The sequence below is a fragment of the Pipra filicauda genome, unplaced genomic scaffold (assembly GCF_003945595.2).
Source record: "Pipra filicauda isolate LSUMZ 115617 unplaced genomic scaffold, ASM394559v2 scaffold299_size895176_pilon, whole genome shotgun sequence".
Lineage (NCBI taxonomy): Eukaryota > Metazoa > Chordata > Aves > Passeriformes > Pipridae > Pipra > Pipra filicauda.
The window spans coordinates 659240-686648 of NW_024104419.1; the positions used below are offsets into that span (position 1 = coordinate 659240).

General features: G+C 46.7%; 1 protein-coding gene across 1 annotated transcript in view; it reads right to left on the bottom strand.

Annotated features, from left to right (window-relative positions):
• The window catches only part of RIMS4 (regulating synaptic membrane exocytosis 4), a 54453-nt gene extending 34072 nt beyond the window's left edge, over positions 1-20381 (bottom strand). The window contains exon 1 of the mRNA XM_027745856.2: positions 20098-20381. Within this exon, the coding sequence (XP_027601657.1) occupies positions 20098-20194 (97 nt within the window). The 5' untranslated portion in view covers positions 20195-20381. The remainder of the gene's footprint in view (positions 1-20097) is intronic.
• Between the last annotated feature and the right edge of the window lie 7028 nt (positions 20382-27409).

Below are 27409 nucleotides of genomic sequence, written 5' to 3' on the forward strand. Positions count from 1 at the left end.
AGCTGCACTAAAGGGACTATTTTCTTCCCAGGTGCTACAAAGAACAGTACAAACATCTCTGCTTGTAGCACACCTGTGATATTAAAGGGGTGAGCCCAGAGGGTGGCTGCATTTCCAAAAAGCCTGGGGAAGAGCTTGGCTCAAAAGCTCTTTAGGCCCACGAACGAGAGCTCTGCTTTTGCAAATGGCTCCACTGCACTCATACTGGTTCTCACATAGATCCCTTTCCAGGATCAAGGTCTGTTTGAGTGGAGTGAAAAGGGAGCACTCTGCCCTTCATGACCATGGTAATTTGGCTGCAAACATCTCTGGACAGCTGCTAGAGGGGGTCAGGCTTCAGTGCCCAGAAGCAGGACAGGAGCAACAGTTGCTTACAATGTAAAGTGATTCATGGTGACTAAGAAATCAAAGTGAGTTTGTCTCATTGCAAACAATTCTGCCAATCACACATCATAAATATCTTCAACTGGTGACAAGTCGAGCCGTTACACATGGAAAACACCATCCAATACCAAAAAGAGAGGCACTGAAATTTAACTAGCAGACACCTAAGAAAAAAAAAAAATTCAAGCAAAATTTTCACAGCCCAAACCCCAAGGAGACACATGCAAACTCATCTGAGTGACACGCTCTCCCACAGACGAACATGGCAGACACATATCTGCCTCCTACATCTGCTTCCTGCATGCACAAAAGCAGCACTCAGATATAAAAGCATCCCAGGTTATTTGAAGCCCATTGGGAAATTCAGCTCACCGTTTGTCTAAGCAGAGTATTGAGCTTCCAATAGAGGGGAAAAAAAAAAGCCCTTCGGCCAGAGCTGAAAAACAGACATAGTATGTTCATCTCTGCTGAAATATACTGCAGAATGTGGGAAACCAACCAAAATATCATGCCTGGCTGCAGATTACTGAGGATTAGAGAAAAAAGCCATCAGTGCAGCAGATTAATACATTTTCGGAACAATACCAAAATCCACTTTTCTCAATTACCAACCACTAGAAGCAGGAAGAATCAGTCCTTTGTGAAGAAGAGACACGCCACAGCGTTCAATACTGTATTGAATGGAATTTGTGTTAATCACTCAAGGGGTAACACAGCCACCAGCACAGCGCTGTGGGAAGCGATGGCTGTGTGCAGCACGGCTGCCCCGTGACGTGGGCGTGGCAGAAAGTTCACCAAAATCCCATGATTTGTGCCACATGTTTCTAAATACATTTTGGAAAGGGAGCAAGGATAGAGGACCCTGCTGGTCTGTCTCTACTATGAGAGCAGAAAAGAGAACAGATGAAGAAATTGTGATACAGTCAGCATCAGTCTTGCAGGCAACTCTGCCAGCTCAGGAGATCAAACACGCATTAAAGAGCAGTGTGTGTATTTAGGAGTGAAAAAATAGTTTTAATGTAACTACAAAAAAAAAAAAAAACCAACAAACAAACCCACCATGTTTGATGGGAATCTCTTTATAAAATGTGCAGGCAAAGACTGCCCAACAGTAAAGACACAAGGTCAGGAGAGGACAATGTGCTTACAAAGCACCTGTGTCTGCATCACTCGCTGCCTTCTTATTCCTGCAGGTAACTGTCTTGCTTCTGTTCTCACATTTAACAACGGGGCTGAAAGAAGGAGGCCTTGGGATTTCTCAAGATGGTACTGGCAAGGTCAGAGAAGTACAAAGCCCTTCCATCACTGAGTGTGCTCTGAGGGCTCCATTTCACTCTGGGTAACTGTGCCAGCGATGGGTGTGTGAACAGCCACCCACCCCACTTCCCCAGCGTGAGGGAGGGGCATTTCAACACACAAAAAACGTAGGGAGGTAGGACACACAATTTGGAAAGTGAACTTGCGAGTGAGACCCTCAGCCCCAACCCATTCACAGTCCCTGATCCCACGTCAAAATTACAAATTGAGCTCAGGAGTGAAATAACGTCCTTTCCTCCTCCTCCTGCTGCCTGCAGAGACAGGAGTTCAGGGCTCTGTTTCCTTGGCAACAAAAAAGAGCATCACAACAGCCTCCTCGCTAGCAAATGACACACCAAAATGTGTCATTTTTTTCTCTCTGGTGTCTTTTATCACTAGGGAATAAGTCTGAACTGAGAAGTCTCCACTCAGCAAGAATGGAAATAGATATTCATTATTGCTATTTAAAATGTAAGTATCTTTTCTTTGGAGCCCTTAAGCTTGTCCAGGGGTAGGTAGCGAGTAAGGGATTTTCATCTATTAAGTTAAGCAAAAAAACTCTCCCTCCCTCCCTCCCCCAAAAAAAAACCAAAAAAACAAAACAAAAAAAAACCACAAAAAAAACAAACAAACAAACAAAAAAAAAAAAAAAAAAAAACAACAAAAAAAAATCAACCTTGCTGAAGTTCACCTTTGAAGACAAATTATACAACTTGAGCAGTCTGGGTAAAAAAAAATGCAGCTTATGAATTTAAGATCTGCATTTTAGATTCTGTTAATCTTCACTTTCGAAAAGCATTAGAAATGAAGATTACAAATTTAATAATGTAACACATGGGAGGAATTATTCTCCTCCCCATATAAAAAGGCAATTTGCTCTTGCCTATAAATTGACTTTCTATTACTGTCATTAAACCAGCATAATGTGCTAAAATTAGGGTCTGCCCCACCACAGCTCTGTGGCAACCCACAGCCAACAACTTAGCAGATATTCTCATGAGGTGAGAGGGGTAGCAGCACTGCCCCCTGCCCAGGGGTGGGTATGTCCTCACTGCAGGACTTTGGGGTGCTGCTGGACACTAAAAAGGACTCAAAAAGCAACTGGGTGAAATCACTGAGGAAAAAAAAAGTCAGGCAGCATCCCAAGAAATCTGGGCAGCAATCACTTGCTGGGTTATGAGGTGGGCACTCATAAAAGTCACCAAACTCGTGACTGGCTGAAGTGGGACTTCCATCTCCCCCCATTCAGCTGTGCATTACTCAGGGATGGGGTAAGCCCAGACTGCTGGTGATCAGGTCAGGCTGATGTCTTGTCCCAGCACTCACCTCCTTCATGAGTGTCCTCCACAGTCTGGGACTCTCACCATCTCCCTGTCTCCAAATACCTTGGCAAACATGAAAACCTCTTACTCCTTCCATTTTGCCTACACATTAATTATATCATTTGCCTTTTTTTTGAACCTATTTCACCCATACTTTATGCAGCTGGGAGACTTGTTCACATCTCAGCTTCTTCTAGAAGAAATCTGAGCAACCAGCACTGAGGGAGTGAGTTGATAGCATCTGTCCATGGTTCTTGCCCTTCCTTTGCTCATGAATTGTCCCGAATTTTAGAAGAAAAGCAGCTGGTATTTGTTCACAATTACCAAAGACTATCATTGGTCACTGCACCCCCCCAGCAGGTGCTCTGTAACCAAGGAAGCAGGTTGATGTGACGGGCCAGCATGGGGCCTTCAAGCCCTGCTGGCTGGCTCTGAGGAGATGTGCTCCTCGCTCCACGACAGCTCAGTTTGTAAGACGGCTGGATGACTCTCAGTCAGCTGAAAAACCTCCCATTTACCAAAACATTCACTAGAAGGAGCTTAATGGTTTGAAATGAACATGAAAGGGACTTGTGATAATCAAAGCGAATCCATTTGCAAGTCTGACACACGCACAGAAAGCACTTTGCAGCCTCCACCAAAGCCTGGTTTAGTCTCCCTGCTGAAGCAATTTCTAGGTCATAACATGTGCAGATGTTTGGAGGTCTGTGCTTTGTCCTTGGCCTAATTTGGAGAAAGACATTATGTTTTGCTTCTGCTCCGACTGCACATTTCAATCAGAGAAACTGTAAGGCCACACTTCTTTTGAAGTCACTACTAAATTTTACTCCTCTGGATCCATGAATGACTAGTACATCCTCCTTGTATCCTGTAAGCCATATTCCTGATTGAATTGTCCTCCTGTTGTATCCATTCTCCTTAGAAATTCCACTTTACGAAGCATGACTTGGCCCTTACACAATATTTGTCTTCTCTGCGTATTTTCTGCTACAGATATGTGACTTTTCCCCGTGTTTTACTGTCATATAGAACAGCTTTCCCTTTCAGTAGTCACAGCTGCTTAATGAATTTAAAGTGTGACATTTTGTTTTCCACGGTGAGGTGTAAGAGAAGTGTAAACCATCACTGTGAGATGAACTAAAAAACACAGAGGGCAGCAAGCCCTTCCCACCAGCCAGCCACAGCCCTCTCAACAGCACCCACCACACCCTGCAAGACTCAGCTTTACTCAATTCATTGACAAACTTCACTAAACAAACCAAAATGTCAACTTTAGGAAGTACAAACAGGCTTCTATACACAATAGAGTTTCACAAGCCCCAGAGAGTTTCTCCCATGTCTGATACTCGATGTGCTATCCCACCCAGCTACTCAGATGCTTTGCTCAAACAACAGTCCCAGGATCCAAGGGGAGTTAAAGCCTCAAAAGACTTTCCAGAGCACTGCACAAATTCCTCTGATGTCGCCCACACGGGAGGCTACAAATTGGCACCAGTAGTTGTCAACATTTGTTTTGATCTTTCGGCAAACAAATCCACCCTCTGAAATGTTTGCAGGATGCTGAGATAAAAAGAAGTAATGAATAAACCCCAAAGAAGTTCGAAGGGTTTATTTTTTACCAAGTAATCAATACCTTCTGGCAGTCTTCCTCCAGCTCTAATAATACCAGCGAGGACAGTGACCCTTGGCAGGTTTTGTACACTGCTCTATAAACATTATCTAATTAACCATCACAATCCACTCCTGGGGAAAAGAAAGCATGATCTGAAGTTCTTCTACAGCAAGAAGGCGAGAGAGAGGATCAGAGTTGGGAAGGGATACTGATGGACAGAAAAAGGTTAAAGTTTAGGAGCTCCAGCCCTTGCACATCCAATCTCACCATGCTGTCCCTCCGGGACCAGCTCCAGGGAAATGGTGTGTTTTTCACACAATCTGTGTGAGCCTCAGTGCAACTCTTGGTTTCACTGTGCTGTGATAAAGTCCAAGTCAACTCATTAATAAATCAAGTGACAATAAAGCAGTTGGAGGGAGATGAATTATTGAACTCAAACAATTTAGTGCTCAGAGACAAAACTAAATCTATAAGCTAGGAGCTACTGAACACACGGAGCCTGATTTCACTCAGAACAGCTTTGCTGACACGCTGCAGACTGACAGTCCAGTCCACCTGGACCACAGTTCAGGTGGAAGTTCTCACAGTATTTCGGTGGGGTACCTGCTATTTTGATGCTGATCATTAATATTTAAGATTGGAGACAAATCTCAGCTCATCGAGGCAATCAGGAAAGCATCTCAGGGGATGCTCACCTTGACCTAAGCCAAGTCTAAGAATCAGGTCTAAATCCAGAGTCAGCATATGTGTAGATATAAATCCAGTTCCAGAGTCTTTCAAACAAACTATTTTCTACTACTTTGGGGCAGCCATTACAGAGTCACAATATTTAGTCAACCTTTTCCTTCTACAGTCATTAATAATGCACCATTTAACTACCGGTTTGTCATTTACTCTCCTAATCCTTTTCAAACCTTTGTGCTTATTTTCACACCTTTTTTCAACCCCGTTCTGTGTGTCTTGCTAATTACACTCCTTAACTGTCGTAGGCTGTTTCCACAGACACCTTGAGCCAAGGTTTGATCACTTGCTGCGTATATGGCCAATGAACCATTTACTATTGTGACATTTAAAATATGAACAGGGGTGTATTTAATTATCTGGACAGCTGCTTGTAACTCTAAGGAGGAAGGGTGAATGACCATTTAATGATGTACTCAAGAAACAAGGTTTCTAACCTTGTAAAAAAGAACAATGAAAAAGGTGGGAAAATGCCTACAGTTTCCATCTTCTCAAAATAAGGAATTTTGCTTCCTTGGCAGACAGTACTGTTTTCAAAGGACTGTTATTTGCAGTTTTGTTGCATCCTGAGCCAACCATTCCTGCCAGTCTCAGGAGACTCTCCATCTCCCAAAGTCAGCACACCAGGCCAGCCCAAGAGTCACAGGTCAGCAAAAGCAAGGTCACATTCAAATAAAAGATGCCAAAAGCCAGTAACAGATGAATGAGACAGAGCAGAGACTACCTGAAAACTTTAGGACAATGGAATTATTCATGGCCAAGAGGAAGAGAAGAGGCACTGTGATGTATGTGGGAAGGAAGGAACTGCAGGAAGTAGATGGCTGACCAAGATGGACCAGGTCTCAGAGGCACCCAGAGCATTGGAAATCTCAGCCCAAAGGTACACATCCACAGAATCACTGCCGGCAACAAGCCTGACTACACAACTTGGCATGGGGCCAACGCCATCCTGAACACTTCCTCTCTTGACTCTCAGTTTCCACTTCACTTCCATAACCATGTCCTGACCAATCAAGCCAGGGGTGCCAACCTTAAACCCGCACGAGCCTGGAAGAGCAACCAACTCATTCACCCCAGAGGACAGTTAACAGAGGCTGGAGAGGACCAGTTATGTCACCATTCAGTATCTTCAAAGATGGTAGGAGGCAATGAACACTTCCTTCTCTTCCGTGCCCATCTCCTCGGGCACGGTTACCAGCCCACCCCGAGGAAAGCACACAAGGCTCAGAGGGGAGCGGAACTCGATGCGCTTGGTACACCTTGGAGAGTTCTGTCTAGGCACGGTTTGTCACAGCCATTGAAGCCAAAATGTTCAACTAAAACAAGTGAAGGACCAAATAAAATACCTCCCCCCAAAAAATCAGCACCATGCAGGAAGGTTGTGCAGCTTCCACTTGCCAAGAAAAACGCCGTGGACACTGTAATCCCCAAATATACTCACGTTGTGTAACCCCACTAGAGCAGCAGCTCCTAATTAATTTTGTGTGTGGATAAGTCCTCAAACACCTTTTGCTACCAGTAAGACCTGCTGAAAGTGATGAAGAGGAATCATTATGCATAACACCCGCAAGAACTTGCTGTAAACACATTTGGCAGCACAGGGAGGTTCCTTTATGGCATAATCCATTTTTATATACACCTAATATTTTCAGGTTTTCAACTGATTGTCAAGAGTGTTTGTAGAGGTTGTTAATGAATCTCACTGCTAAAAGCAGTTACAATTCTGTAGCTATTAATACAATGTGACATCAGTTATATCAGCTTCCGAGTGAATCACAGTTGCAAACTTGTAGGTGTTCGATAGCTGTTGTCACATTGAAATGGAGCATTGTTAAATATACTCCAAGTCTGTCCTAGTTTTGCAGCTCTTTCCCCCTTTCTGCACTGCAGCCTTGGTGGACTGAACACCTGCAGGTCTGAAGAAATCAGCACAGGAATGTCAAGGGGAAAAAAACAGGTTGACTATTAGACCACTTGGATCAGCAAGTTTTAAAATGTTCACTTTTGACTGCAATTTCCTCTCAAATCTGATGAATGCAAGAGCTTACAAGAGCAGGTCACTAAACCTTTTACAATGTCCAACCCTTGTAAGATGTACTCATACCAAGCTTTTCTTCCCCTCCTTGCAAACTGAAATAAAAGGCTGAGAATTTTTCCTGACACAGTAATTTAGCATTAAAGCCAAATGCAGTTTCCAAACCATTTACTGAGCACCAGAGGCCAAATTCTGCTTTAACCTGCATTATTGACCCTCACAGAACATGTCTGTTTTGGTCAGCTTGTGTATAAAAGTGCATTTTGGACAAAACAGAGAAATCTGGGAAGTTATTAATGAATATTTTGGTCAGCAAAACATTTTCAGACCATCACGGTGTCACTGCTTCAGGATTCAATCCCCCCCACCAACATATTTCATATAGGTAGTACTCTCTGCAGGTGATCTTTGGAAACTCAGCCTTAGGGATCCAGGGAAAGGTGTTATAGGAAATAAACAGCTTTCTAGATTTCAGGAAATTAAAAAGAATTATGGCCTGAAATAAGACTTCCTGATTTTTACAGCCAATCTGTCCTACAAGCTTGCTGCCTCTCTGCAGCAGACGGCTGCAGTGAACAGGCTGTGAAAACAGTCACATTCACCAACTAAAATGGACTGTGGATAATTTGCCTGGTATTATTCCTAGAGCAGCAAGCCAGATTTTGCCTCAACCAGCCATGGAATATTTCATAGAGTGCCTAAGTAGGTAAGCCAGGCAGTACTGAGACAGAAATAGAAAAACATTGAAATAGGACCGACACGATGCCAGGTTTAGGGGCACTTGGCTTGGACTGGGTCTTGGGAAAAACTGAGTTTAGGACATAGCAGAGTCTCCTGTGCAGGAGCAGTAAAAGTGTTTCTGCAGAGACAGAGCAGCCAGGCCACAGGAACAGACCTACTCCTGTTACTAGGCAGAAGCCAGGAATTCAGTGGAAACAGATTAAAAACAAGTTTATAGAAAGATAACTTGGGATTCTGGCATGACTCAAAGCAGAGCCCTGGGCAAAATAAGAGAGTTGAGAATTATTGTTTTGAAACAGTACAGAAGTGGGTCCTGAGGAGCAGATATGACTGAAAAAAAGTTCTGCTCCTTCCCCTTGCCTCAACCCGTACGTTCTCAAGTCTCACATTCACCCTCTCAGACCCTTCATGTGAAATACTTTAGACCAGATGTGAAGATCACAAGCTCTGAGTTTCATCATACATGGTCCCTTCATGCTACAGCAACACCGTGTGAGAAATAGCCCTGACATGCACCCACAAACCTCGACTGTACATCCACAGTTTATGCACACCGGGGAGGCAAATCCTTAGGTAAATGTTAAAGTCTCTTTGCCCATGCAATTTTCAGAACCTGCACATGCACAATAACTAAACCAAGATCTCTCTCCTGCTCTTACGAAGTACCAAGCAGAAGTGAAAGATGTGCACTGGTGGAAGGTCCATGGCCTACCACACAGGAAACATCTCCACCTTTGTCATTTCTTGCCAAGGCTCTAGCTTGTACTGAGAACAGCTTTCTCTATGTCAAGGGAAAAAAGCCAGTCAACATGTGTTGCCAGCATAGTAAAAAAAAAACAAAAAACAAACCACCATTATGCTAATTTTGGAATGCAACACCTGGTGGAAATACAGAAATATAAGAAAAGGGAAAAAAACACAGGGGTAAAACTGAAAATCCTATCAGGACACAGTTACTGCAGAGGTAGCAGCAGAAACTGAAATATTTTCAGGCACGCCCAAACCATTGATGGAGACATGATGAAACCAGGAGGAGAGCCATGGATGAAACTCTACCCAAAAGCATCAGGCTGCTGTCCAAAACCAGCCCTGTAGCCAGCAGTGCCCAGAGCAGCTGATGGCTCCTACAAAGGAAGGGCAGGAGGGAACAGATGGACATCAGCAACATGCTTTCTCTGGGCTGAAAGGAGACAGGACAAGACAGGAGTGCCTTCCCAAATTGAGCCATCTCAGAGCTGTCCAAAGATCTGCATGATAAAAGTGCAGGTACCTCTGAGGCCAGGTACGACCATCTGAGAGGGAAAACTGCTCTCCCAGTGCAGCAGAATGCAAAACCAGGTGCTTTGGAGCTGAATTATGTGAGAGTTGCTCTGCTAAAAGAAGGAATACTTGCCTTACTTAAGACACCCAAAAGCTTGGAAGGAGCATTTCTTCCCCCTTCAGCCCCAAAACTATGAGCAGTCCCTGAAGAAACCCAGACAATCAGTAGCAGAGCGTTCCTGAAGGCCCCAGATGGAGCAAGGAAGCACAGGGACGGCAGCATGTGCTGACGCCGCAGTACGGGAACGGTGTCATGGGATGCTGACGTTGCCATGGAAATGTCCTCGTACCACGTAACATTTTGACACTGTCTGTTTTCTGAGCAGCAGCACCAGCGGGGCAGCCTGCAAAGCCTCTGTGAAACGGCTGCTCGAGTTTTGCCACGGTCGCCCCTGCACCCGGCAGCCAATTCAAACTGCCTGGGCATTGGAGTTTGACCAATCTGGCAGCTCCGCTTCCTAAAGTGCACGAGGAAGCTTTTAACAGAAACTGTTCCATAAATCACCCTGATTTAGCACGCACTGTCTGCCAGGCTGAGCGCTGCCCTGCACGCCCACTTTCGGCACTGCCTGCCCCGCTTTCCACACCAGAGTTTTCAGTGTTCCCTCCCCAGCTTCCCTGAATTCCCAGAATCCCAGGGGGAGTCTGCTCCTCTGCTCCAGATGGCTTTGCACGACCAGAGCAGCAGTGCCAGCCCCACACTTGCAGGGCTGTGGGGTGATTTTCTGAACTGCTGAAAGCAGGTACAGCCCCGAATCCCATTCACTTTCAACAAATGCCAGAGATCAAAACTCACAGGCATTTTTGAAAAAGCTCTACTTTGCACATTTAATATTTGAAACAAGCACTGACTCTTGTAAAAACTATGCTCATGGCACAAAGCTTGGTTTTATCTCAAGGCACATCAGGTAATGCTATCTTTCCTGTTTACTCACATTGAAACAAAAATCTCAAATCTGGAGAGGGTGCAGCTGTAGACCATGTGATCCATAAAGGCAGATGCGTGGGGATAAACCCACACAAAAATATCTGTGTTTTTGACAAACACACCAAATCCACCACTGAAATGTAACACTGGGCTGCAAGAGCAGCTCCTGTAATTCCTTATGGTTTGGGGGGAACTGGGGGAAAGCAGAATACTGACAAGCTTCAAAAGTCAGTCTGGAGCTGTCTAGCTTTATTGTAAATTTAATTCAAGCTACTATAAAGGTGGAGGGGCTCTGCAGAACTACTGCAGAGCAGTTGCTCTAATCCCACCACCCACTGGTGAGGTCTCACAGCGGGGCTTCAGCCAGAGGGATGGCAGCACAACCCTAAGGAAGGGACAAGGAAAGCTACTGGGTCTGAGTTGTCATGATACTGCCATCCAGAAATGGATCGACTACAACAGCTGGAATTCCAACTGCCATCAGAAAGGAAAAGCCTTCTCTTTTTTTCCTGACAATCTGATTAAAACACAAATATGGATATAAAGCAGCTACCTTAAAAATCTTGAATCAAGTTTTCCTAAGTTTTCACTAGTGCTATGATGTCACGCATTACGTACAAGAAAGGAAAGGTAAATAGTAAAAATAAAACAAAAAAAAAAACACCCACCCACACAATCCTCCCAGGATGCTGAGAAGTGCTAAACGAGGAGCTGGATTTACAACAACAACAAAAAAAATATCTTAATCTTCTTAGACATCTTGGCTGCAACACAATTTGCATGTTTTCCATCCACATGGCAGGATACATTCCCTGCTAAGTGTAAATATGCATACTGCTGGTGGGCAGCTGGCAAAAGTCCTACACCACTGGGAAGCTGTCACCACTGGGAAATGTCAGCCTCATCCAGAGTGCCCAGGGAGCTGAGTGAGGGGCAGGCTGTGCCCACACTGCTGTCTCCTGGTGACGCTGCTGCTCCCTCACCAAGGCGGGTCATTCTGCAGGTCTGACCCCACCAACAGCTGAGCCGTTCCACCCAAGAGGTTGGCCAGCTCCAGACAGGGACACAACCATGTGTTCCCTGGGGAGGGAGACTATAACCTCTTAAATCTGATCTGTCACCAGTGTGAAGTACCATTAACCACAATTATCTTCACTGCAGCCACTAACGGTGAATGACACCTCGGCAGTGCCTCGACTCGAGCACTGCAGAATGAGGCGATGAGAAGGTGCCTGAGAAAACAGGGCACTCCAGCTGCACTGAAAGCAAAGGTTTTCAAGGATGCTGCACTTTGCCCATGGATCCTCAGTTACAGAGGATCTCCAGCTGCCAAAATCATCCACAAATAGGGCACTATTCCTGAAGCCCAAAAGATAAAGCACCTATTTATCCCACCTCTCAACCTCACAAACATCCCAGCATCACGGGCCTTGCTAAACAACAGATAGAGAATTCAGACCTATACCAACAGGATCAAATAGCTCGACCCTCCAAACCAATGCAAGAAAATTCACTAAAGGCACATGTAACTTCAGAGCACTGAAAAAAAAAAAAAAAAATCAAAGGCACAAATGCCAGAAAGGGACTGAGTAGCCAGGGAGCAGCTGTGCAGAGAACGATCTGGAAAAGAGGCAAAGATCATACCCCAAGTGTGAGTTAGGAGTGCTGAAACTCTTGCAAAAGCACTGTATTTACAAGAATACTGCACACAAAGTGCAGGAGACAGTTCCTCCTCCCTGCTGGGGGCCAGAGAGCAGCCACACTGTCCACGCTGCTCCTCCCGCACGATCCCGAGGACACCAACGAGGCCAACACAGTGCTTGGGAAACTGCTCCGTGCAAGAAGAAAATATCAACCAGGTTTCTTTGGACCAAAATGCAAAAGGAGGGAGAGGGGTGCCAGGCACTCATGACTGTTGTTACACTCACTTCCTGGCTTGGGATTATCAGCACAGGGAAGAACAGTTTCGTGATGTGAAGAGCTGCTCTGAAGACAGCAGTGACCAATTGCCTCCCATGTTGCTGGGAACAATACAATAGCAATCTACCTAATTTCCACACAGAATTAAGCTGAATTTTAGGGTAAACTCTCCTTCTAATTAGAACAGATTAGTTACTTGGGGAACAGATACAAATGACTCCTGAGAACCCTTTCCACCTCTGCATTGGTAAGAGTAAGGACACAGACAATAGCATAAATTCCTCTTAGTCATAAAACAGTTTTGAGAAAAATGTGACATTTACCTGTGTACACACTGTACTCTGCAAATTGTTGAGCACTCAAACACTTTAGACTGGCTTCTGCAAGGCTGTATGAGTTCTTTGTGTATTGGACAAAGGTGATATAACACCCTGATTGCGTGAAGCTGGAACAGTATCCATCTCAGTGATTTAACTGTCTGGATTTGGCTAAAAGGTAGGGCTGCAGAGATTTGCTGTATTCCTGTGGGAAGTTAGGCTGTACCAGGGCTTCCCAGTCTTTACATGTGTGCTGTTTTCCAAAAAGCAAAGCCAAAAATATAACTTAAAAGCAGATTTCAAGGCAAGAATGGTTTGACAGCAAAAGCAGAGAATGCCTAATTTGCGTGTGTCATCAGCAGATGATTTAAGCAGTGGCACCACTGATGGATCATTGTGTTGCAGAATCTCTATCATGACACATGTTGCCATACAGTGTAGCATTCTCCCAGAAAATAAAACCAACCCTCAGGGGAACGTCATTTGGATAGATGGATATTCAAACTGTGTTGAACACTTCCTCAGAGGAGCAGAAATCCTTATTCAAATATGTTAATGGTGCTTCATAACAGATGTCTGTGGGGAAGAGGAGGAGACAACAGGGCTGAGAAGTCTTGTAGGAGCCAGGTCTCACTGCCCCAATAAAACACATCAGCAACTTGCAGACTGCATCCTAAATTAAATTGTTCACATTTCTAATCTAACTTAAGGCAATCATATATAAGCAGATAGTGCTTCAGAAAATAATTGCATAGATAAATTATTCCTCAAAACAACTACTCCAATCAAACTTAATTCTTCCCTACACAAAGCAGATACACTTTCTGTCAAACAGAAATGTTGAAGCAAAGTAGTTACAGCGTTTCACAACTTGTCCTGATGTAGGAATCTGACAGAGTAAAGATAATTTTTTTTAGTCTGGAGAACAGAGTGCTTTTGAATTAATAAATGTTGCATTAGAATTAACTGCATATGAAATAGAAGCTGTAAGGAAACAGTGTCTCCTAAATAGAACGCTTTCCAGGGACAGGCTCTTCTATTCAGAAATCAGTAGACAGCAAAACGAGAGAGATATCCTTTCCCTGGGGCTGGCAGTGGTCACGTACAACCTGCCCTCACCAACTCCTGCCCACGTGGCTGGAGCTCAGCACCATCCCCTGAACACCTCTAACGTCCATCAGGCCGGGCGCAGTCACCTCCAAGGGAAGGAGACAGCACTGTGCTTTCTGTGACAGCAAGTGTGCTGCAGAAGCAGGCTGAGGGGACAGCACAGAGCCACCATCACGGCCCGTGACCTCATCCACATCCCCTCTCCCCTGTAAATCCACACCCTGATGACCACCAAGGAAACGCTTACGCAGCACTTCGTGGCACAGCGCTTGAGATCCCGGGACTAGCTGTTCCCTCTCTTCTCCCAGCCTTACATCATTGTTTAAAACAATTCCTCAGCCAACACCCAGCACGAGGCACAGGTGGAGGCTCCAGGTTGGGGCATGCAGGACAACTCTGTGGGACAGCCCACGGGAGACAGGAGCAGGGAGCAGCTGGTGGCCTGGGAGGGCTGCCTGGCACGCTGAGCGCTGACCGATGCCACGTCACCCTCCCCTGCGCTCTCCCATCTGTCCAACCCTCCCCATCTGTTGGGTTCTGCCACAGACCGTCAGCGCCCTGGGACTCGCACTGACATTTTGCTTCGCTTTTCTACAGGCACAGCATGAACTTGGCCGGGGACCGCAGCTCTCACGTGCCGCCACAACACCACAAACAAGGACGAGGTTTCAAACCCCTCGATCCTAGTGCTGACTCATGACAGGGTTCCTGCTCCGCCCCGGTCTCACAGGGCCACAGGAGAAGACAAAACCCACCATCTGTAACTGCAGTGCCCTGGTCACACACACAGCAGCAGGCCCAGAGAGCAGGGAGCTGCCTCCAGAGTACAGGACAGGGAAGGGACAGTACGGCTTGTTCAGCTCTGCCCCAACCAGGTGAATCCGTGGTGTAAGAATCAGTCGCTGTATTTAGAATTTGGATTAACCTGTAACTGGGTCTGAGACCACCAACCTCTGCAGGTATTATCAGCAGCATCTTCTTCCAGGCTGCTGGTCCCTTTCATACACCTCCCTCTGATGAAAGACTGATTTGACAGCAGCTCTTCTAAAACTGTTCTCATTTTTCATTTCAACTTAATCCGTTCACGAAACAAACATGTTTACCTAGAGCCAGAAAGTGCCCAGCAGGGAGAGAGGCATTTCTTTCAATCACTAGGATAACCCACAGCCAAGGATGCGCTCCTTACTGTGCAAGGAGGGGGAAAAGCCCTGGATTTTGCTGCCTCCGGCACCAGCCAAGAGAGCTGGCACCCCTGGGGTAATGCATCACCAGGTGAGCTCTGGGGTCTGTGTCTTTGCAGGGTTACAGGGTTGAACTGTCATTTCATTTGTAAAAGATTGATAAGAAAAACAGCTAACCTTGCAAGTGTACAAGTGTAGTTTCCCTTGTTGCCTGTATGTTTCCCATGTGAGCATGGTTACCCACCTAACAAACAACTAACAAAACCAGTTAGAGTTAGAGGCTGACCGAGCTTCAGAGGTAACTTCAGATGAAGCAAAACCAGACTAAACACCAAAAAGACTTCACATGCTTGATCTGCATTTAAAAAAACCCCATACAAATGGACTAGTAAAGACTTGAATCATCATTTTCTTTAAAAATATGTACCCCAATGCAGTGCTGCAACTGAGAAATATCCATGGCAACATGAAAACACATATAAGAGCTCTCTCTATTTAATAACTTTGTGACACCTTAATGTTTTAAATTATAGAGAAGGTCAGTATTTAAAATTATAGAGAAGTTCAACAGATAAAACCCAAACAAAGAGTACTCTAAACTAATCTAAGTGTCCACAGCATGCTCTCCCACCCCGATGTTTTAAATGTTTTTATCAATCCATTAAATTAATATTTCCCATACTTTCTCTTTAAAGAATTGATCGTAACACAGGGGCCCTGCTAGTACTTGATAGTGTGTGAAAGCAGCAGCCTGGGCTGAATTTTATCTCTAATTCACCTCTTTCCTGAATTAGCAGCTGACACAAGGAAGGCTTACTGTCAGTATCTAGGAGACATTTTGACTTTGGAAACCATTTTCTCTCTGCCAGACACTTGGTTCCAGCTGGCTGAGACATGATTTGATTCTGCTGTGTTGCTGCCAGGGCAAGAGGTCTGCCCAGCTGGACAGTCCTTGCGCTGGGGCCGTGATCCAGGGGACCCTTACACGTCCCTTGCAGCTGTTCTGTACCTTCTCCTGCTTCCTGATGGCAGCAGCCCTGCTCTTCACACCTGGGTGTGTAAGGAACAGGAGTTTCCCCTTGTGCAGGTGCTCAAATTGGATCTGGATTCCAGGCAGCTGCATTTGCAACGTGACCCATGGCTACAGTCCCAAACATCCATATCTGCATCCCTACCAAGGCATGCATCGGATGCCTTTTGCCAGTGCAAACAGGTGTCCTTCCTGGGAAAACCAAGATGCAGGATCAAAGGTGCTGATGCATTGCTGTGTCTTACTCACTTAAGCCACAGCACAGCTGGAGCACACATCCAGACCTGAGAAGTGCTCCTGGATCCTGCAGTTTAGGCACAGAGGCTTAAGGAAAACCCCATTCCCTCTAGTGATTTTTGGCATTTCCCTACCTCTGCTTCTTTAGGTGTAGTCCTTGTCCTCTGTAGTACACAGGGTCCTTGGCTGGATCCTCTCACCTCCTCAGAGCTGAGGACTGCTTCTGGCTTCCCAACTTCCAGCAGGTCCACCACCACTACACCGACTGTCCTGCTACTCAAACCACCTCCTTTCCCCTGCCCAAGGCTTGCTCCTTTTTCATGTGCAGCTCCAAGTCAGTTGGCATTGCTCTCTACCAAATCCTCACTTTTTGTTCTGCTTTAGCCAGCTTTCCAAACTCCATGTTCTGCACAAGGAGCAAGCTGGTTCTCCTCCACACCAGCAAACACGTTCCCATTAACCTTAAGGATGTCCTTCACCTCGGACTGGGCTGGGCTCTGCTAAGGCCACTGTCAGCAAAGGGGGATTTCATACACCCCAGTCCCTCAGTTTTAGTGGTGAGCTGCACCCAGGACTCACCAGCTGCCTACAAGGCAGTTGCCCACAGTCATCACGGATCCTCAACAGCCTGTTACTAACCCACGTGCACTTGGCAGTTCAGTCCTCAGCAGTTTGGTCCCTTCCAACATGTTCCCATGGGAATACCAGCATCCTGAATGGCTGATTCCAGCCAAGACCAGGAGTATGGCAGGTCCACAGGACAGCTAAGATTTTGTTCACACTGTTAGAAGAGGCATTCTAAAAATGTGCCCACAAAGAGTGCATGATTGATTTTTACCTCCTTAGTCCACCACTCCACAACTGAAATGGAAGACATTTACATAAGTAAAACCAACAATTATTCTGATAATAACTGCAGCTTAAAAATCCTTAACTTCACTGACATTGCTGGGGACCTCAGCGGAGCAAGGACAGTGGCACTCAGCCAGCAGGAAGGGCAGCAACATTACCATGCCGAGATCAAGAGAGTTATTAACCCAGAGTCCTTCCACTGCTGAGTGCAGATGGTCATTTCAGCTATTTCAAAGTCCCACTGCAACTTCCTGGTGAACAGAGCTCAGTGTTTGCATGGCTGAGGAACAAAAAGGGTATCAGAACATTAGAGCGCAAGTCCACATCCATCTCTGGAGAGACAGGCACACAGCCCCATGTGCCACAGGACACATCTGAATCTCCATGACCCTCACGCTCTGGAAATATTCAAATGGGATCCTGTTCCTTGCTCCAAGTCCCGTTGCTTTCCTGCCTACGCTGTCTGCCTGCTTCTGCACACTAAGACATCATCTGCACCCAGTTCACTGCCCAGAACTCAGCCCAGATTCACTGGAGGAAGAGTTGAGGAAGATGAGAAGAGTCTTCTTGCCTGTTGTCCAGAAGGTAAAGAAAAACAAAAGCAAAGAAAAACAAAAGGACTTTGGCAGAAAACGAAATATTCCAGAAGTACAAGTAACAATAGATTGTACATTTTTCAAAAGCAGAGCCATTTTTCCAGAATTAAAGGGGGGAAATACTGGAACCCAGAGGTATCATTAGCACTGCTCAGATATGGCCAGACATGTTTCCACATTGCCGGGGCTCTCAGCACTTCTGTAAATCTCCTTTTACACTCCTTTGATACGACCCTCCCATAGTAACTTCAATGAGACACCTCAAGAATTTTTATTGTTTGTACATTTAAGCTCTCATTAGGCTGTTCTCCTATTTCAGAGGAAAATGTCAAGTTTCCTTTAAGCTTGCCATTTATCAGCTCCTCTCCTTTTTCTGTAGGATGACTATTCCATTAAAGACGTGGTCCTCAGCCTGAGACAAAATGGATGATGTGTCTGTTTGAAATAGGATTGTTTACTTTGTCAATGCTCCTGGGATCAATTTCATTTTTTCCCCACCATCTCCTATGGAGAACATCTTGCCAAGTGCAGTATTCATCTCCCTGAATGAGCTATCGAGATCCATTTTTTTTTTTTTGAGAGAAATCATGCTGCAACCCAAACTGGTCAGAATCTCCCACAATTTCAGGACCATGCATGGGTACGAATAATACAGAGCTTTATCTGGAACAATTTCAGTATTTCTTTCACAATTTCTCAAGAAAACAGATGCCGTGAAAGAGAAAATTATACGCTTGTAGTTTTAACACCAGAAATAGAAAGCGGCGCACGTTCTCCCTCGCTGGGTGCTCAGACCTGTCTGAACACACTCTCACAGGCACAAATACAGGAGCAACACTGCAACGTCCCCGTTGCACTGAATCCACCCCGAGCAGCTTCACCAGCGAGACAATTCACAGGCGAGATCCGCTAATAAGCTGCTGGCAAATGAGATCTTAATTGTAGATTTATTTAATTCAGAGACAAGCGCTCGTGTTGTATTAAGAGCAGCCTATTAACATTCATGCGTGAGCATTCACTAAGTGTGAATAGATACAATTCAGCGCAAAACTGCATTTCTAAGCGCTGGAAGAGGGAGTAATCACCTAAACCATCACCCTGCTCTGAGCGGGAGGGGTCGGCCACCAGGGAATGAAACGCCGTTCCAGGCATTGTGTCGGGTTCTCGTACTCAAGCATGTCTCACTATCAATCATTTCTGAAGCAACAGCGCCGAGACTTCCCAAAGCTCCCGTTATTGTCTTGCACGCTCCCCAGCATTCAAACCAAATAGGAAGTGCAAATAAATCGTCAGCAGAATTTTGAGACAAAAAATTTAAAAGCTACATCTGTTGGAGGATACTATGTTCTGCCTGACACCCCTGCACGATGCTGATGACAAGTCTAGGTTAATCACACAGATGATGAATTGATTCTTACGTCAACTCCTTTAAAAACAACAACGTTACAGGTGTAGCAGCCAGGGGGCTGATGCATTCCTGCTGGCACCTGCACTTCTTGGGATGAGCCACTAGACAAAGGAGCACGCCGGCATTTTGAAGGATGCGACCACGACAGCATCAAAATATACCTTAGTTACCAACTTTCATTATTTGCCCCTCACAAGATTCACTTACAGGTTCAGTCTCTGGGACAGTGTGTATTGGGAAAAACACCCCTCAATGACCAGTGAGCCACCGGGAATGGACAAAGTGCTCACCGACCGCTCTCCATCCACTCCCGTGTACGCCCTCCCTACCCACACCACGGCTGTGCTGCCCTCTGCTCCTGGCACCTTCTCCAGCACCCACTGCCCTTCCTCTCCCATTCAACCCAATTCCTTTTTACTATGCCCTACCAGTGCCCCTCTTTTGGAAGCCTGGTCTCATTTTATGACTACTGCCAACTCTTTGAGGCCAGAAAGGTCTTTCTGACACGGGGGAAAAAAAAAATAATAAAAAAATCACTGCATCCGTTCTGAAAGGCTTTTGTTTTGGGATTTACTTCGCCCCCATTTAAATTGAATCCCTTTATTCCTCTCCCCAAAGGCAGCATGGTGTACAGTGCCAACAACCCCTCGGAACAATCGGCCCCAGAGCTCACGGTGTATAATAAATCAGGGTGGACACACCATCCAGCAGAATAGACGCCTCCTCCCCGAGCGCTGCCCTTCATTCACACAGAGGATGGAGCGTGAGCCGCTCCATTTGCAAACACCCTGGGCTCCTTATCGATTAGAAGCAGGAGCGCGTTTCACCGCCGGAGCGCATTCCCAGTTTTAATCTCCGCAGGAACACACTCCCCTGCACCAAGCCCGGACCCTGCGCACACACCTGGCCAGGCTGAGCCCCCTCCGGGCGGCCGAGGGACCCCCGGCACCCGGAGCCCCAGCGGGGCCGGGGACAGCGCCCGACACGGAGCGCACCCGGGGATGGGCACAGGGACACCGGGAACCACCGGGAACCACCGACCCCGCGTCCCCCCAGCGCCCCCATACCCGCATCCTCCTCGTCGAAGCTGTTCATGCAGGGGAAGTAGATGGCGAGGGCCTCGAAGGATGCGGAGAGGCTGAGGCGGCTCTGCGAGCGCTCCATGAAGAGCCCCTGTCCGGGGGCGCCGCCGGGGGTCTCGCCCGCGGCCGCGGGCGGCTTGGCGAGCTTGGCCGCCCCATTCTTCACTCGGAGCACGGCCCGCGGCGTCTTGGCGGCGGCGGGGCCGCGCTGAGGCGGCGGGCGAGGCGAGGCGGGAGCGCGGAGCGGAGCGAGCACAGCCACCTGCTGCCCGCCGGCTCTGGGCGCCGCCGCCGCCCCCCGCCCGCCCCGGCAGCGCCGCCGCCAATGCTGAGGGAGGGGCGGGCCGGCCGCGCCCCCCGCCCGCCCCGGGGGAACGGAGCGAGCCTCCCCCGCCCGGAGCGCGGCCTGGGCGAGCCGAGGGGCTCCGATCGCGCCCGGGGGCTGTGATCGCCGTGCCCCGGCCGCGGAAGGTCCGTCACGTCCCTGTCACAGAGGCAGTGCCGCTGTAGGTTTGCCTATCGGTTCATCTGAGACTGACTGTGAAGTAACCAGACGGAGCGTGGCCCTGGGTTGGATCTCACTCAGTTCATTATTTCTTGCTGTTTGTGTTCAGGGAATGTTGAAGGCTGAAGCCCCGAAGAACCAGGCACAGTATAAACACAGAGTGAAAGCCTTTCTCTTCCCCAAGTCCTCGCTGTCTAAGTAGCCAAGACAAAGAACAGAAGGCAGTATGATTTTTCTTACACAAGTTCAGGGTATGAAGCATGGGAGTTTAGCTTGGCTTGTCCAACACTGCATAAGGAAAGTCTCCCTTCGAGCTAGGAGCTGAATGCAGATTTCCTGCCTTAATCTCAAGACTACCTTCTCAAACAGCAATGAACAACCTTGAGGCTTTAAGGAGGTTTCTTGCAAAAGGGGGAAGATAAGCGACACCAATAGGATTGAAGGCGCAGCCCCGCAGACACCGATGCCGGGACAAGGATGGCCCCAGAGAGCAGAGCCTGCAGTAACAGGGAGGGGGATCCACCTCTCCCATTTGTAAAGGGATATTTCAGTCACTGCCCGTGTCAGAGGTCCCTCTGTCTCCCCAGATAAGCTGTTTCCAACCAAATCACAACTGCATTTAACTCCATGCATTAAACTTTCTTTCCTTTCCTCCACCCACATCCCCAAAGTCATTATCATCACCCACCAACAGAACAGTCATTTCCAAGGTACCTCTCTCAGACACCAAAAAAAAAAAACCAAACCCTCCCCAAAATATAAAAGCCAGTGTTTGGATGTATATAAGCTCCCAAGGGGAAAGCATATAAACCAGGATGTTTTCCTTGGTGAGTTACATTAAATGGGAAGGCAGCTGCCTGTTGTGGCTCAGCATTAAGCCCATTCTGCAGCACAGTGCAACAAAACCTGGGATGGGGTGACACGGGATGTGTTTTCCAACAGCAGGTTGGTCTGCCCAGCAAGGTTACTGTCCCCTCAGGGCAAAAAAGGAAGATGTTCCTCAGGTGCTTGGTCTGTCCACCCATCATGATAACCAACTGCCATCCCACTGAACACATGAAGCCACAGACTTATTTGTGCTATTCCAAAAATACAGATTACAGCCCAGCATCTCTGTAAGAAAAACTGTGGCTAAAACTACTATACATTGAGTGCTGCAGAACAAGAGCCTGAAGTGAAAAAGTATTTTCCCTCTCTAGTGCTTGGGCTCAGCTACAGACAACCAGAAGACAAGCAGACTGGGCCTCCTGGGTCAGTCATTCCCAGTGGTCTGCTCAACCCCACTTGAGCTTTAAGGCTGTAATTGGCCCAGAGATCTCCAACTTTCAAATGCTGCTTTTTTTTATTTCTATGCACAGTAAGCAATTATAGCCCATAATATTACCTGTAGTCTTCTCTCAAACAGTTAATAAATCAATATATTGAAACTCTTCTAATCTACTAAAAAACCTACCAGAGCTGTATAATTTTTGTGGCTGCCAGTGTCAGGAAGCAAGAGCAGGGAAAGGGTGCCAGGAACAACCTAGAATGACCCCATGCCATGGGAGGTAGAGCAAGGTGTGGGGGGAATGGGGTCCAGTAAACACACCAACTGCAAGGCCATCCGTGAAAAGCCAAACACCAGTTAAAGAGCAGATCGAAGACAGACTCACCTACAGCACAGCCCAGGCACAAACTGAAGGCCCCTGGGGTTGGAGGTTTAATAGAGCTCCTGGCTGAAGGTGTGAATGTGAGCCCCAGATGAGGCTTGTTGGGGCAATTAAGGCCAATTAGTGCACTCCGGGCCCTGGCATCCAGAGTCTTCATTACCAGTGATGCATCCAGAATGGCAGAGGTCATATGAATATCATATGCCAAGCTGAGTTTGCAGGGCTTCCCAATAGAAAATATGGTATTTAATTCAAAATCTAATCAAAATTTACTCTGGAGTTAGTGAGTTAGATGAATTACTTCATCAAAGCTAGGCCAGGCAGGCAGTAAAGCAGAAGGAACAGAATGAACTTATTACAGACAATGATGACTCCAGGTCTGAGTTTTGAAAGGCAGGGGAATCAGTGAGGAATGTATTACCATATGTTTAAGATGAGATTTCAATAGCACCAATCAAGGCATTAGCAACAGCTATAGGGACAAATCTAAGTGCATTAAAGCTGTTAAGTCAGCTCCTGTCTACCAGTCCTGCCAGCACATTTGATCAGAGGAGCAAGAGGCATCTGCGAATCAAAATCTGCTTCCAGGTTGCCAGGCACAGGATCTACCTAAAATTGCTGAGAGCTGCTTTCTTTTCATTTAAAGAATGCAAGGAAAAACTTAAATGGGGAATAGAAATTTAATCTCAGCTTCATGCTGTGGTCATCTAAATGTCTCTTGTTTTCCTACATCTTGAAAGCACAGTGATGGCAGACACTGGGTTGGAGAGCAGATCTGTTCCCACAGCACTCTTCTCTGTCCTTTGTTTTCTTCACCAGCACACCAGGACTGGAGACCCTTCTGCTTTTAGTGCTTTGAGATCTACCTTTGAGGTGCTGAGGAAGACCATCATCACCTTTCTCCATGCTCATCCATATCCCAGCTTCCTCTCAGACACAGTGTGAACCCCTTGTACCTGCACAGCTCAGCACCACTTGGAGGTCACATCCCCTCAAGGTTCCTTTTGTGCAGTTTTTTCCAGGCTGTCTCCCACCTCTCTCTTTACCATACCTGTGGGATCAACCACGCTCAAGTCCTTCCCTGCTCCTGTCTGCCACAGAGGGTCTTGGGCTGAGTGCTCTTAGCATCATCCCTTGCCTTTGGTGTCATCTGCCTCTCATTTGCCTGCTACATTTTGCTCCTCGGGGCAGGGACAGATCTGTGTCCTGCAGGGCTCTTTGATTATTGGTTGGGCCAAAACATCCTAAACTAAAAGCATCTGCCTTAAAGTGAGACAAAATGCATTGACAGCTGGAAATCAAAGGGACAGTTAAAGGCATAATGCCCTCCAGATGCCTGGAGGAAACTGTTTATTTTGGCTGCCTGTTTAAGGGAAATACGGATTTGCAGTGAAGCTGGAAATTGTTAGTTTGTAAGTGTTCTTCTTCACTGATCAACATGGACAGAAAGATCCTTGGGAGGGACTCAGAGAAGTGAAGATAAGCAAGGAGGAAGGTTCCTGTGATGTTGTAAATAAGCTGGGAGTGCAACTGGGAACAAATAAACTCAAAGATTTAGTACCTCCAGAACAGCACGTCTGCGGCTGCTCTAGTGGAAGTGGTTAATTGATTGTTTCCCCAGTGAAGCAGGCTCTGACTGATTGAACCATGGAAAGCTCTCATAGATTTTTCCTGCTGGCTCTTTCTCTTCCCACTAGTCACGTAGCTTATATTTTTGCCTTCACTCTTAGGTGTCTGGTTCAGCCTAGGAAGTTAGCTTTTATATACTGGAGCAAGGATATGCTGCCCTCTCCCTCTCGTACTCCCTACGGTTCTGTGTGTTCCTGTTTGGAAATAAAACCAAACTACCTGATTTGTGTATCTTTCTCTTTCTGCTCTGTCTGCCCACTGCTTGCTCAAAACAGAGTCCACGTGCTGGGAGCTCAAATGCAGCGGGGAAACAAGCCCTGCTAGTGAGAACACATCTCGTGCATAAATCTGCTCAGGGTAAATCCAGCAAGGGTGAGGAGAGCTGAGCTCCTCCCCGTCTCATACGACCCCTTCCCTGAGTGAAGCCAGGCAGTTCATAGCTGGCAGTACACGATGTTCTCCAGCTCCCAAAAGCAAATGCAGACTTTATCATCCCTGTTCTCTAGGGCTTTAATTGATTCCCTTACAAGCTCCTCTTGGTCGTTCTGGGCAGGCTGGAGGGCAGGATGTGAGATGTGCTGAGCATGGATACACAGAACCAGGGAATAAACACCACAGGAGGGCCGTGGTCTTGTGGCACTGCATCAACATGGGGTGATGCTCAGAGATACTGGCTCACGTGCCCAACCAGAGCAAGCACCACAGCTTCACTGGGCTTGGTTGTTGTACACTTACATAGCAATACACATTTTAACTTATTTAATATTTCTTGCTGTTTGTGTTCAGGGAATGTTGAAGGCTGAAGCCCCGAAGAACCAGGCACAGTATAAACACAGAGTGAAAGCCTTTCTCTTCCCCAAGTCCTCGCTGTCTAAGTAGCCAAGACAAAGAACAGAAGGCAGTACGATTTTTCTTACACAAGTTCAGGGTATGAAGCATGGGAGTTTAGCTTGGCTTGTCCAACACTGCATAAGGAAAGTCTCCCTTCGAGCTAGGAGCTGAATGCAGATTTCCTGCCTTAATCTCAAGACTACCTTCTGCTTTTCACTAATAATAGAAGCAATATTCTAACCTTAGAAAAATTAAATTTTAAGCCAGACAGACTTTTACAACATCCTGTGTTGGTTGGGATCCAGGCAAGCCAGGAGTGCTCTGGTCTGTGCATAGCCCAGCCACCTCCATGCCCTGGAGCTATACTGTGTGCAGTGTCAGGTCACAATGCTCTGCCTTTACTCAAACCTCAAACCCCACCTAGAAGCTGATATCCTGTTGTTTTAAGTCACATCTCTCCTACACTCTCTTTAGCTATCAAAACCAAGCCCACAAAGGTGCTAAAGGACTAGTGAGACAGAGCTGAGAGGATGAGTAATGAGATGCTGAGCTGTCAGCCCCGGGTCCCTTGCTTTTTCTCACACTTGTGTAGCCAGCATTTTCCCGAGTCCAGAGAACTCAAGGCTTCACAGCACGTGCTGCACTCTGGCTTTACTGTTGGCATTACTAAAACTGGACAGGTTCAGCCCATATTCAGTGGCTTCCAGCCTCTGGGAGCAGGAGTGTGGGAATGGGCTGGGCACTGCCATGGGGTGTAACTCAGCAGACCATCTTCTGCTCCACTGTGTCCTCCCAAATGTTGGGTTTGGGGCCAGGCTCTTTTTGTTTCAGCCAGCCAGGATGGGTAAATTGATGTTAAATCAGGCTGATTCTTTTCTGAGGACTGAAGTGTGAGCCCAGATTGATGAAGTGCAGGGTAGTGGTGATTTGCAGACCTGTTGTCTGTTGCAATATTCAGTCACGAGAGAAAGGAAAGAGGAAGCACCTGCACGTAGAAAGTGCTGTTAGGAGCAAGTACTTGCTTACCCACTTCCCTGATTTATCATAAACACACCAGATCCCCGGGGGCTGTGCTATTCCCCAGCTCTCCAGGCTGGGAAATGCTAGGCACAGTGAGGAAAAGCTTGAGAGATCTGGGGAAAAGAGAATGGAAGATCAAAAGCAAGAAGAAGGCCAAAAATGCTGAAGTGTGGGAGGCACAAAAGGAGCAGGAAAGGACTGGGGAGTTTAACCAGTCAAAAGAAGTTTTGCAGCCAGAGGCAAGTTTAAGAGAGCTGCAGAAATGGACTTGGGTACATCCTACGGCCTGGAGAAAAAAGAGACACAAAGTAGGAGCTCACGTACATGAACAGCCCATCTAGCTCCTCTGGAAGGATTCATAAGAGAAAAGCCCACCTGGAAACTCCGTCAAGAGTCATGAGCATCAGTGTATGAAAGCACCAGGTTGACAGGCCACCCATGACAGAGGGGTGCAGCTCAGGCAGGTGGGTGTGTGTCCTGCATGCGTGTGAAAACACAGAGGCTGCTTTGGAAACCTGCACCACGGTTTCTTCATTCTACAAAACACTCAGTGCAGAAGGCATTTTGTGGCAAATATCCCAAGGGTTTGGGAGCGGGGTCCAGCAGATTGTGGCAGAATGAAAGGATGGAACTGTGCAGACAAACCACTCCTTTCGGTCTTTTCATTCATACCCACTCATGGCGTTGGCATTGTCACAGCAGAGGCAATGCTGGGGATGACAGGTGGAATTTAGTGCGTTTGAATTTTAATCAGCAATTATTGTTAAACACAATAATGCGTCAAGTGGTGGGTAATTTAGCTCCAATTCCAAAAATACAGACTCATCCACTCCAGCTCTAAATGTCCAATCTCTTTGCTCCAAACAGACTAGCATATAGAAATGTATGAATGATAACCAAGCAAAGTAATGATGGCTGGAGAATTAAGATGGCTCAGAACTATCCAGCCAAACTATATATTAATAGTATGGCAGCCATCCCAGGCCATGCTTAGAGAGACTCAAGCTTACTTCTCTCACTGACACTCAAAGGGCTGTGTCTTCATCTGATTCCCCTGTGCACTCACACAGACATATGTTTGTGTCTGTGAAAGGAGAGGAAATGTTTAAATTCTGTTGTAATGTCAATATTCAGTGCCAAGACCGGGAAGTTCTGCTACCTGTGTGACTGGAGCAGTTCCTGGAAGGAATACAGAAAATAGAATCAGAGACATCTCTTTCTGATATTCTGAGTTTGATAATGTAAAGTTAGTTTTTTAGCTCATCTAGTTCCACCTCCCTGCCATGGGCAGGGACACCTTCCTCTAGACTCATCTCAGCATTCCTGCTCCCCTGCAGGAGTGGCCCATCAGGGCCAAAGTCAGTGGCTTTCAGACTAATGGCCCCTTTGCACACACACACTCTGAGCCTGGGAGGCAACAGGTTTGTGAAATATCTCTTTTAAATGAGTCTGCTGAGTCTGTAATAAGAAGAGGACAGAAATAATCCTGTCTGTGGCTTCCCACAGATGGGCTTTAGCACTTGTAAAAGTTGTAGCAAATGGATTTGCTCCGGCCTCGGATAGACACTGACAGATTGATAGGAGGAGGTGATGTGGCTGCAGCACAACTGCAGCTTGGGGGGAGAAATCCCTGCAGGCCCTTGCAGGCACCTCAGATGTGTTG